The sequence below is a fragment of the Anopheles coluzzii genome, chromosome X (genome assembly GCF_943734685.1).
Source record: "Anopheles coluzzii chromosome X, AcolN3, whole genome shotgun sequence".
Taxonomy (NCBI): Eukaryota; Metazoa; Arthropoda; class Insecta; order Diptera; family Culicidae; genus Anopheles; species Anopheles coluzzii.
This window is the reverse complement of record NC_064669.1, coordinates 26,905,445-26,918,124: the sequence shown is the minus strand read 5'-3', so window position 1 is coordinate 26,918,124 and position 12,680 is coordinate 26,905,445. Positions and strand designations below refer to the sequence as shown.

At 56.0% G+C, this 12,680-nt stretch overlaps 1 protein-coding gene and 1 pseudogene across 1 annotated transcript; both read left to right on the top strand.

Moving 5' to 3' along the window:
- Positions 1-5,022: 5,022 nt before the first annotated feature.
- On the top strand, positions 5,023-8,134 carry LOC125906838 (uncharacterized; annotated as a pseudogene).
- Positions 8,135-11,732: 3,598 nt separating this feature from the next.
- LOC125906756 (UPF0746 protein DDB_G0281095-like) lies at positions 11,733-12,247 on the top strand (the record flags this gene model as incomplete). Its single annotated transcript, XM_049607165.1, has 1 exon — positions 11,733-12,247. A coding segment is annotated over one exon (492 nt), but the record flags the coding sequence as incomplete, so codon positions are not given.
- Between the last annotated feature and the right edge of the window lie 433 nt (positions 12,248-12,680).

The following is a 12,680-nucleotide window of genomic DNA, read 5'->3' as shown; positions in this document are numbered from 1 at the left end:
CCGGAGAAAGCAGCTCCTACAGGCCACTGTGCATGCTGGACGCACTAGGCAAAGTGTTGGAGCGGCTTATCCTCAACCGCCTCAACAGACACCTCGAGGACCCGGATTCACCGCAGCTCTCGGACGCGCAGTACGGCTTTCGTCGCGGACGATCCACCATCAGTGCCATCCAAAGCCTGGTGGACGCAGGCAAGGCGTCCCGATCGTTCGGCCAGACTAATAATCGCGACAAGCGATGCCTGATGGTGGTTGCGCTGGATGTCCGCAACGCATTTAATACTGCCAGCTGGCAGTCGATCGCCAATGCGTTGCGAGAAAAGGGGGTCCCTTCAGGGCTGCTGCGGATACTGCAGTCCTACTTCACGGATCGGGAGCTCATCTTTAACACCAGCGAGGGACCCGTCGTACGTTGCGTCAGCGCGGGAGTTCCACAAGGGTCCATACTGGGCCCGACATTGTGGAACGTAATGTACGACGGGGTGCTGCGGATTCCCCTACCCGACGAGGCCAAGGTCATTGGCTACGCCGATGATCTTGTCGTCCTGGCCCCGGGTAGGACACCGGAGGAGTCTGCAGCAGTGGCGGAGGCAGCGGTGTCAGCAGTCGACCAGTGGATGCAGCAGCACCACTTGGAGCTGGCACCAGCTAAGACGGAGATGACGATTATCTCAAGTCTGAAGCATCCTCCAAGCCACATCTCCATCGACGTGAGAGGAACTGCTGTCCCATATTCGAGGAGCATCAAGCACCTGGGTGTACTGGTACACGACCATCTATCGTGGATACCTCACGTGACTGCAGTGACGCAGCGGGCGGTCCAGATTGCGCAGGCGGTTGGTCGACTCATGCCGAACCACCGGGGGCCGAAGATGTCAAAGTCCCGACTTTTGGCAGCGGTGGCTGACTCGGTGATGCGTTACGCCGCACCTGTATGGCACGAGGCGCTGAACACTCGCGAGTGCCGCAGGCTGCTAGAGCGAGTCCAGCGCAAATCAGCTATCGCCGTGGCCCGGACGTTCCGGTCGGTTCGGTACGAGACCGCAGTGCTGCTCGCGGGACTTCTGCCGATCTGCAGAGCAATCTGTGAGGACACCAGGGTGCATAGCCGCCGTGGGACTGCAGCCGGTGCACAACTGAGGAAGGAGGAACGTGAGACGACCATCGCCGAGTGGCAAGCAACATGGGACAGCGATGCAGCTGGTCATCAAGCCAGTGGTTACGTCCGGTGGGCGCACCCTTATCCCGGACATCGGCGCATGGCAGTCGCGGAAGCATGGAGAGGTGAACTTTCATCTGTCGCAGATCATCTCCGGTCATGGATTCTTCCGTGAGTATCTTGCGGATATGAAATTCACCTCGTCCCCGGACTGCCCAAATTGCCCTGGCGTAAGAGAGAGCGCCGAACACGCGATGTTCGCTTGTCTGCGCTTCGCCGAGGTTCGCGAAAGGCTGATGGACGGCGTCAACCCCGACACGCTGCTGACCCACATGCTCCAGAGCCAGCAGAATTGGAGCAACGTCTGCGAGGCAGCCAAGCAGATAACAACCATCCTGCAGCGCGAATGGGACGACTTCCGCACGTCGTTGTTTGAGCAGGGCGTACTAGCTGACAACGCCCAGCTCCGCAATGCAGATGTCCTTCGTCAGGAAAGGCTGCGGCGTTACAACGAAACCCGGAATGCAGCGAGAAGAGCCGCAACGCAGCAGCGACAGGCAGAACGCCTGCCCCCACCACCGCCCTCACCAAGAACTGAGCGGAGACGGGAGGTGAACCGTCTTGCGGTGGCGAGACTAAGGGAACGTCGGCGAGCAGCTCGTGCCGAAATGCACGGCGCATACCGACCAGCTCCATCTAACGATAGCGATGACGACGATGACGACGTTGAAAACCGTCAAGCAACCGATGCAGCTTCAACGTCAGAAGCAGCGCGAACGGCAGCTGAAGAGTCCCGCGTAGGGCTGACAGAAGCCGAGGCCGCAGCAGCGGTTGAGGCTGAGTTGTCCTCCCGCTAGGATGGGTGATAGAACAAGCAGGAAGCCTTGAGAGGGAGTCCTTATAAAACAAAATGGGAAGAAATAGAACGAGGAAGGGAAAAAAAAATAAAAATAAATGAGTTAGGTGCGCTTTGCACGGATGTAGGCCGCTCGAAAGAGCAGAAAAACCCCCTTTAGACCCTTCGCGGGGCAAAAGTGTGGCTTAGGTGAGGGTTGGGTCTAGACAGTAAAATGAAATGAACTGAATAAACAACCCGAATACTTAAAAAAAAAAAGCCAGTTATCCCTGTAATAGTGTTATTCAATCGAAATTCGGTGAATTTTTGCGAAATTGAAAAATCGTGTTTTGTGTATACATTTGCCCCCCCCGGTAGCACCAAATTTCTGGGTGTTAAAAAAGTGCGCAAAAATTTGTGTTTCAGGCGCCGGAAACACTTGATTTTGGATAATGCATCTAAAGCGATTAAAAGTGTTTTCGAGACGTTTTGTGAAGTTTTAAGTGCATAAAAGTGGGTGTTTATATCCCCATACAATTTGTATGGGGGACTTTGAACGTTTATATCGGAGTGAAAAACGCACGGATCTGTGCCGGATGTGTCTTGGAAGGTGCGCGCAATGACGCTTAAGGTTAAGTGACAAAAATCAGAACCGAAATCGATGAAGAAACCAGTGAAAAAAGTGAATTTAAAGTGTGGAACAAGCCGGGTGACAGGTTACATTTGCTACCCAAGGGACAAACCCGCGGTGACAGCCGTTACCCAAGGAGCAATTTTTAAATTTTCGGCCGAGTGACGGTTGGCCGAAAAACTGTTAGCGGCGGAAAATTATGAAATTCTTAGGGGTGGTAGAGGACGTGTCCCTGATCACGGGAAAATTATTTCCCCCCCCCCTCTCCCCCTCCCACCGCTCCCCCCTGGGGCTAGAATAGAGTAGGGCGCCCGATAAGCGTCAGATAAGGTCGAGATCGCCCGAAAATTCTGGCTTTCGGCAGGGCGGTAAAGTTGGACCCCCGCAGTCCGGGAAAATTATTTTCCCCACTCCCACCCTCCCCCCTCCCGGTGAAAAATTTTTGAAGTGGCAAGTCAAAAAGAGGTCCAAAAAGGGTGGAATTCGGGGTTCGAGCTGTTTGGACGTATAAACGCACCGGGGAAATTCGGGACTGGATCGGAATAATTCCCCACGCGTGAGACGCACCATCCCGAATTTTACCCCACCCCCTCCCCCTCCCCTCCGCCCACCAGGGGGGCTTAAATTCGACCTTCTTCACATTAACGGCAGAGTTGAAGCGGAAATCGACAGAAACGGGTAGCAGAACACCAGCTAGGCGGCGAAGCATCCCAGGGGTCATCCCGACACCCTGGATCATTCGACCCCCGGGGTCATTTCGACCCCCAGGGTTATTTCGACCCCCAATGCAACTTGCCAAAGCAGGTGTGAGCAATAACAAGGCAGGGGATGAGTGACGAGGCCCAACCCCAGCAAGTGAGTGCGCCGTACCAGCTGTGGCCCAGGAAAGGGTCAGTGGTTGTGATGCAGCCATTGGCGATTGAGCGCCCGGCCACACCGATGATGGAGCTGTGCTACTCAAGCGACGACGATGAGCTGAACAGCACCATCATCGCGATGCCAGAACCCGCGTCGGAGTGTGAGGCAGCGGAGGCGGCCATGGACTTGGAGCCACCAGCAGCAGCACAGCCAACACCAACGGCATCCCCTGTCCCGGGCAACATGGTAGTTGCTAGGCCCATAGACGCGGGAAGTTGCGCCCTACTGATGGCACAGCTCCAAAGCATCGGCGGGCAGCTAACGACGGCGCTGGAGGAGCTGCGACTTTGCCGCGAGGAAAACGCGGCACTTCGTCGCGAGAATGAGTTGCTGCTCACGGGCACTCGTTCGGTGCTCGAGCTGCAGACTGCAGCGAACGCAACCCTGCAGCAGTCGTCGGGACAAGGTGGAAACCGGGAGACGTCCCGGAAGCGCCAGCAACGGCTGAGGCGGCGAGAGCGGGAACGGCAGCAGCAACAGCAGCAGCAGCAGCAGCAGCAGCAGCAGCAGCAGCAGCAGCAGCAGCAACGCCAGCAGCAGCAGCAGTGTCAGCAGCAGCGTCAGCAGCAGCCGCAGCAACAACAGCTGCAGCAGCCGCAGCAGCAGCTTTGGACAACGGTGGTAAGAGGCCGCCCGTCCCAGCGGCATCGTCAACCGCAGCAGCAGCAGCAGCAGCAACAGCAGCAAGGTGAACGCTATGTTCCACCACAGCTCCGGCAGCAGTGACAGCAGCAGCAGCGCCCCAGGCAGCAGCAGCAGCAGCAGCAACAGCAGCAGCAGCAGCAAGGTGAGCGCTATGTCCCACCACAGCTCCGGCAGCAACGACAGCAGCAGCAGCCGCAGCAGCAACAGCAACAGCGTCCGCAGCAACAGCGACCGCAGCAACAGCGACCTCAGCAGCAGCGATCACAGCAGCGAAAGCCGGCCAAGCCCGAGCTTATCGAGGTATCACCCAATGAAGGTCAGGATTGGGAGAGCCTTCTGCTGCTTGTGCAAACGGCAGTTAGGACTGACGAGCGCTACAAGCCGCTTAAGGACCACGTCGTCCTGGGCCGCCGCACCAGTAAGGCGTTGCTGCGACTCACGCTCAGCCGCAAGGCGAATGCTGCAGCAGGTCCGTGCCATCGTGGGCAGTGCTGGAGTGTGTCGGCACGTCACGGAAATGGCGTCACTGGTCATTCATGACGTCGACCCGCTAGCCCGAGAGGAAGATCTCACTTCGCTGATTGACAGCAAGTTCGAGTCGGGAGCGGGAATTGTGTCGACCACAATGACAAAGGTGGCCGATGGTACACAGCGTGCGTACGTGCGATTGCCTGCAATGTTTGTGAGTGAACTCGACGGCACCAAGATAAAGTTGGGCTTTTGCGTCAGTAAAGTCAGAGTCGCGTCACCGACCCCTCGAGAGCGTGTGCGCTGGTATCGCTGTCTCGAGCTGGGTCATCGGGCCCATGATTGCCGTTCACCCGACGATCGGCAGAACATGTGCATACGCTGCGGCGTTGTGGGGCACATGGCAAAGGTATGCACTTCTCAGCCAAAATGCCTCAAGTGCGGTGGTCCACACACAATTGGACACCCCGACTGCGCCCGGTCGGCCTTGCAATGACCCCACAACTGCGAGTAATGCAAGTGAACTTGGGCAGAGGAGAGAGGGCTCAGGACATTGCCCTCCAAACTGCCCGAGAGAAGAAAGTGGACGTGCTGCTGCTGTTGGAGCTGTATCGACCGCCTACCAACAACGGTCGATAGGCCTTCGACTGTTCGAAGAAGGTTGCCATCGTCGCAACTGGGTCTCTTCCTCTCCAGAGGATTTGGTGCAGCAACACACCGGGACTCGTCGCTGCCGAGATAGGCGGCACCACTTTCCTCAGCTGTTACGCTCCACCTCGTCAGCCCACCGACGAGTTCGAGCGCTTCATTGAAGCAGTACAGCTCGAGACGCTTACCCATTCACAAGTCGTCATTGCCGGCGGCTTCAACGCCTGGCATGTGGAATGGGGAAGCGAGCGTAACAGCGAGAAGGGAGAAGAGCTGCTCAGTGCCATCCAGCAGCTAGACCTGGTTGTGCTAAATCAGGGCACGACGAGCACCTTCGACGGCAACGGAGCGGCAACAGCGAGTATCGTTGACGTGGCGTTTGCGACACCAACCATCGCGCAGCCGGGAACGTGGAACGTGTGCGGTGATTACTCGTACTCCGACCACCGGTACATCACGTACACTGTTGGCACCATAGTTCCCGTCGTAAACGAGCCCTCATCACCACGGATGAGACATCAGGGGCGCATTCGACACGCGGATCGGCGGTATAAGGCGACGCAGTTCTCGCAGCGAGCCTTCCGAGCGCGGTTCTCAGAACGGGCGGTCAGTCACGAACGCATGGTTGAGATCATGCTCGCCACGTGTGACAAAACGATGCAGCGGGTTACAACGTCGCATAGTGACCCCCATCGTGACCTGTTCTGGTGGACGCCGCTGCTCAGGCTGCTGCGAGAGAACTGCGATCGCGCCCGCGATCGGATGCGGCAGACCAGCGATCTTCAAGAGCGGAGCATTGCCGCAGCGGAACATCGCACAGCGAGGGCGGAGCTGGGGAAGGCGATAAAGGCCAGCAAGAGGAACTCGTTCCAGGAGCTGATCGATATCGCCGAGGAGAATGTGTTTGGAGCCGGATATCTCGTCGTTCTGTCCCACCTCCGTGGTGGACGGACGCCACCCGAGACAGAGCGGGACAGGCTCGAACACATCGTGTCCGATCTCTACCCCCAGTACCCGCCCCTCGTCTGGCCAGAAGCGGCTACCATCGAGGGAGAGGAGCAGTCAGGAGCGGTTACAGCAGTGACGGACCAGGAACTCCAGTTCATCGCGCGCCGCATGGCCAACAAAAAGGCCCCGGGACTCGACGGTATCCCGAACGCGGTGGTGAAAGCAGCCATCTTGCAGCACACGGGGGTTTTCACAGCGCTGTACCAGGACTGCCTCGTTAACGGCACGTTTCCTGCAGCGTGGAAGAGGCAGCGCCTTGTACTCATCCCGAAGCCAGGAAAACCCCCCGGAGAGAGCAGCTCGTACCGGCCCCTGTGCATGTTGGATGCACTGGGCAAGGTGCTTGAGCGCTTGATCCTGAACAGGCTGCACGAGTTCCTGGAAGATCCAGATTCACCGCGACTGTCGGACCGGCAGTATGTTTTCCGCAGAGGGCGCTCGACCATCGGTGCTATTCAGAGGGTTGTTGAGGCCGGCCAGCGTGCGATGTCGTTCGGTCGCACGAACCGACGCGACAATCGGTTCCTCCTAGTTGCTGCGCTAGACGTAAGGAACAGGCACAACCAGGTGAAAGCTGCTGCGAAACAGGCGATATCAACAGTGATGGAATGGATGGCTCAACACCATCTCGAGTTTGCGCCGGCGAAAACGGAAATGGTGGTCATTTCCAGCACCAAAGCCCCGACGCGGATCACCGTCCGAGTAGGCGACGTGGACGTCACCTCGTCCCGCTCGATCCGCTATCTCGGCGTGACCCTCCAGGACAAGTTGTCGCGGCTGCCGCACGTCAAGAAGGTCACCGAGAGGGCTGGGAAGATCGCCGACGCCACATCCAGACTGCTGCGAAACCATAGCGGACCAAGGGCATCGAAAGCGAAGCTGCTAGCTTCGGTGTCCGAGTCCGTTATGCGTTATGCAGCACCGGTATGGAGTAAAGAGCTGCAGAAACGAGAGCCTGGTCGCCTGCTGGAGCGTGTCCAGCGAAAGATGGCACTGAGGGTGGCACGAGCATTCCGTACCGTGAGGTACGAGACTGCCACCCTCCTGGCTGGTCTGACCCCCATCTGCCTGCTGGTGGATGAGGACGCCCGGGTCTACCAGCGACTAAGTGCCGTCAACCGCACCGACACGAGGGCGAACATCCGGAAGCAGGAGCGACAGGCCACGATCGAGCAATGGCAGCAACAGTGGGATGCGGAAGCCGACACCAGCCGGTACACGCGTTGGGCGCACCGTGTATTACCCAACATAGGCAGCTGGCAGTCCAGGAAACATGGAGATGTGTCGTTCCGTTTGTGCCAGATACTCTCAGAACATGGCTTCTTCCGGGACTACCTGTGTCGCAATGGCTTCACATCGTCCCCTGACTGTCAGCGGTGCAGCGGCGTCCCTGATACCGCGGAGCACGCGGTGTTCGAGTGCTCGAGGTTTGCTGAAGTCCGTCAGCAGCTACTCGGCGCGGGAAGTACGGACCCGGTCCGTCCGGAAAACCTCCAGCAGCACTTGTTGCGCAATGCCGAGAGCTGGAGCCGTACCTGCGAAGCTGCTAAGCGGATTACGGCTCAACTTCAGCAAACCTTGGACGACGAGCAGCACGTCAAAGATGTTACCGATCTGGAGGAACGGCGTGCGGAGATCCGTCGAGCACGCGAGCCGCCGAGCAGCCAGGGCACGGCAACGAGAGTTGCAGCGAGCAGGACGTCTTCCATCTCCACCACCATCGCCCAGAACTGCGGCACGCCGTACAGATCTTCGGTTGCGGCAGGCGCGGTTCAGAGCGAGAAGGCGTCAAGCGATACAGGACGCGAGACGCCTGTACGGGTAGAGCAGTTCAGCATCCTCCAGCAGCAGCAGCAGCAGCGACGACGACTCAGACGGCCGAGGAAGAGCGGATATCGCAGCTGGACCGTCTAGAAGGCGCAGCCGCGCTTATTAACGAGATAACGAAGCCACGGACGGTGGCCTGAGTGCTGCGGAAGAAGCCGCAGCGGTCGAGGCGGAAGTTGCCTCCCGCTAGGCGTTTTACGCACACGTCAATACAGCTACGCTAAAAGCGTGAATAAGTGCCCTTTTCGAGGGAAATTAGTGGTTTAGTTTTTCTTCTGCACTCAAAATAAAAAATAAAACAAGACCAGGCAATGAAGCCTTGACACCCCCTTCAGGGTACGCCCTCGCGGGCATAAATGTAGGGGTGAGGGAGGGTTCTAAAACTTACACAAATAAAGAAACCCGTTTTGAAAAAAAAAAACAAAAACCAGTTATCCCTGTGTAGTAACGCTCGAGCCGTCGTCGTGAGCGGACGTGTTTCCGTCGAGCTCCGTACTCAAGTGTGATCGATATATATGCAGTGTGCATAATCGACCGTATATGTGAAATTCGAATCTGGTGAAAAACGAAAAAGTCGAATAATTCGAAAAGTTATCAAACTTTATGAAAAAATTTTATTGATAAGTCGCGGAGCCGCCGTCCCCTGGCCGTGTGCAAAAAATTTTTCAAAAAAGTTGATAAATAAAAAAGTGACTGTGCACGCGGTTTTTCCGCAATAACTTGGTGAAAAATTGTCGGATTCGCCCGATCAAAGTTTTAAATGGTGCGGAACGATAAAACCTATTGATCGATACCCATATCGGTTTAGTGAAAAAGTGGAAAATATATTAAGAGTTATACAACTTTTTTAAGTGTTTTCTCAAAATATTTCAAAAAGTGTTGTAGTGAGCGTTACACAAACAACACCATCGTGTGCGTGGCGAGAATACCTTTCTGGTGAGTGGTCGGACTTCCAGATCGGTTGGAAAACAAAAAAGTTATAGAGGATTGAAGTTATGACTTAGTTAAGTAAAGTGCAAAACTTCCATAACTTTGGGAAATCGAGTTCTAGGCGCCAGATTGCCCTCATTTTCCACGAATAGTGTAGAAACTTGCACGCTCTTTCAAACTAAGTGTCGATTGGCCCGATCGGGGCAAAATCCACCGAGTTGTGCAACTCTAAAAATTCGTGAATTGTTTAAAAAATGCTAAAGTTTTGGCGGAAACTTTGAAGTTGCACCACGCAAAACTACTTGGCCGTTTTCAATAAAAATTGATATCTGAGTCGGGGCCAAGGAGTTGAACAAAGTGGCGTACCCAGTTTTTTGGAAAAGTGTATAAAAAAGTTAGTGAACTTCTTGAGTGGCAATTTTGCTAACTTTGCGAAAAGTGAACGGATTTTCGCAAACGAAGTTTTGTTAGAAGCGTCTTGGCGAGACAAACTCAACGACGCATCGAGTGTCCGCGCGAAACGAAACCCGTCGATGTTATCGTAAGTGCAAAAAGTGTTTATATAAAATACTTAAGTGCTTTAAAAAGTTGTGAAAAGTGATCGGATCTTCATGAAAAATACGTCAAAAGACGGGCGCTGACGAGCTCCGTCCAACAGTGAAAGTTTTATGAAAATCCGTGAAAAACTACGACCAGGATCGCGGGTGGTAGTTTTTCGTATAGGAAAGTGTACATAACATACGGTTGGCACAGACGTGTTTGTTCAAAAGTTTGTCCTTGTTCGACCTTGGCACGTGCCGGCCGGGCTTGGTCGAGAAATCTTGCCCCCCCCCCTGGACCAACGGTCAACGGCTGTGACGTCAGCGACTGCCCCCCCTCGACCAACCAAAGTGGGTATAGGGACTAGGTGGGCTTATAGGTTTGGCGGGAAGGCCATATTGGACGAACGAATGACAGGAGGGGATTCGATTGTGATACGTAGTTTTTCACCTACACTACGACACATCAACCAAAACAGCCATTGGAATTCACACGCATACATCAACAAATGATCGAATCCCCTCCTGTCATTTCGTTTTCATTTTTCTACAGCACGGCTGTCAAATTGTTCGGGATAAGCCCACCTGTATAATGAACCCACTTTGCGACCAACGGTCATCTACTGTGACGTCAGCAACGGTCGTACGGGGCGTGACGTCACAGGCATACAGAACAAACACAAAAAGTGCAAAAAGTCGGGAAATTGTTGACCGATCTGGAAAATTTTTGTGGCAAAATCGCGGAGCCGCCGTCCTCTGGCCGCATGCCAAAAATTTTCCGGAAAATCGGGAAAACAAAAAAGTGAGTGTGCACGCGCTTCAACGTCAAACGGCGGGGCCGTGAAAGACCATTCCGCCGGTGTGTGAAAATCGTGGATCGGAAAAGCGTGTGAGAAGTTACAAGCGATATTCCACCAAAAATTGTGTTTTTCCGGAATAACTTTTCCGGGAAAATCAGGAAAATTCAGTGGACATGTGATACAGGTGCGCGGGGAAATTCGGCTTGTCTGGACTACCCGGACGTCCAAATCAGTGCAACAGCGAACAGTGCACTTTTCAAATTTTGGGACGTTTAACTGCACCACCAATGTACTAGAGGGCGCCACCTGTCAAAATTAAAACTGGTCTATCTCCGGAACCACTTGTCGGATCCGGACGAGCAAGTGCTCGCTGGAATCAGCATCGCCCCGGCTATCTGCCTGTGTTGCCATCGTGGCCATTTTTGGCCTTTCCAGGGCGGCCAGTTTTGACAGGTGGCCAAAATCTCAACCGTGCACCACTCCGGAACGGGTAGCCCGAGCCAATCGGGCAAGTGTTTGCTGACATTGGCTTTGGCCCGGCTACCCAGCAGTGTGGCCAGCATGGTCAAAAACGCTTGCGGCAGTGTTGCCAGTTTTGAGTGTAGTGCATCGCTTCGTATCGCGCGTTCAACGCAGAGTGCGACGGGCTGCGTTCATACCCTCGTATTAAGAGGTGCGCGTACGAACGGGAAAGTGAAACAAAACGCAGGGGATGGGTGACGAGGCCCAACCCTTGCAAGTGAGTGCGCCGTACCAGCTGCGGTCCAGAAAAAGGTCGGTAGTGGCGACGCAGCCATTGGCGATTGAGCGCCCGGCAACGCCGATGATGGAGTTGTGCTACTCCAGCGATGACGACGAGCTGAATAGCACCATCATCGCGATGCCGGAGCCCACGTTGGAGTGTGAGGCAGCGGAGGCGGCCATGGACTTGGAGCCACCAGCAGCAGCACAGCCAACACCAACGGCATCTCCTGTCCCGGGCAACGTGGTTGTTGCTGGGCCCATCGACGCGGGAAGTTGTGCCTTGCTGATGGCACAGCTCCAAAGCATCGGCGCCCAGCTAACGGCGACGCTGGAGGAGCTGCGACTTTGCCGCGAGGAAAACCCGGCACTTCGTCGCGAGAACGAGTTGCTGCTCACGGGCACTCGTTCGGTGCTTGAGCTGCAGACTGCAGCGAACGCAACCCTGCAGCAGTCGTCGGGACAAGGTGGAAACCGGGAGACGGCCCGGAAGCGCCAGCAACGGCTGAGGCGGCGAGAGCGGGAACGACAGCAGCAACAGCAGCAGCAGCAGCAGCAGCAGCAGCAGCAGCAGCAGCAGCAGCAGCAACGCCAGCAGCAGCAGCATTGTCAGCAGCAGCGTCAGCAGCAGCCGCAGCAACAACAGCAGCAGCAGCCGCAGCAGCAGCTTTGGACAACGGTGGTAAGAGGCCGCCCGTCCCAGCGGCATCGTCAACCGCAGCAGCAGCAGCAGCAGCAACAGCAGCAAGGTGAACGCTTTGTTCCACCACAGCTCCGGCAGCAGCGACAGCAGCAGCAGCGCCCGCAGCAGCAGCAGCAGCAGCAGCCGCACCAGCAACAGCAACAGCGTCCGCAGCAACAGCGTCAACAGCAGCAGCGACCTCAGCAGCAGCGATCACAGCAGGGAAGCCGGCCAAGCCCGAGCTCATTGAGGTTTCGCCCAACGAAGACCAAGACTGGGAGAGCCTTCTGCTGCTTGTGCAAACGGCAGTCAGGACTGACGAGCGGTACAAGCCGCTCAAGGACCACGTCGTCCTGGGTCGCCTTACCAGCAAGGCGTTGTTGCGTCTTACACTGAGTCGCAAGGCGAACGCACAGTATATGCTGCAGCAGGTTCGTGCCATCGTGGGCAGTGCTGGAGTGTGCCGGCACGTCACGGAAATGGCGTCAGTCATCGTGCATGACGTTGACCCGGTAGCGCGAGAAGAGGACCTAACTTCGCTGCTTGACAGCAAGTTCGAGTCGGGAGCGGGCATCGTCTCAATCACTTTGACCAAGATGACCGACGGCACCCAACGTGCGTATGTGCGACTGCCCGCGAAGTTCGCGAAGGAGCTGGAGGGCACCAAAATCAAGCTGGGCTTTTGCGTAAGCAAAGTCAGAGCCGCGCCACCGACTCCTCGAGAGCGTGTGCGCTCCTATCGCTGTCTCGAGCTGGGTCATTGGGCCCATGACTGCCGTTCACCCGACGACCGGCAGAACATGTGCATACGCTGCGGCGTTGTGGGGCACATGGCAAAGGACTGCACTTCTT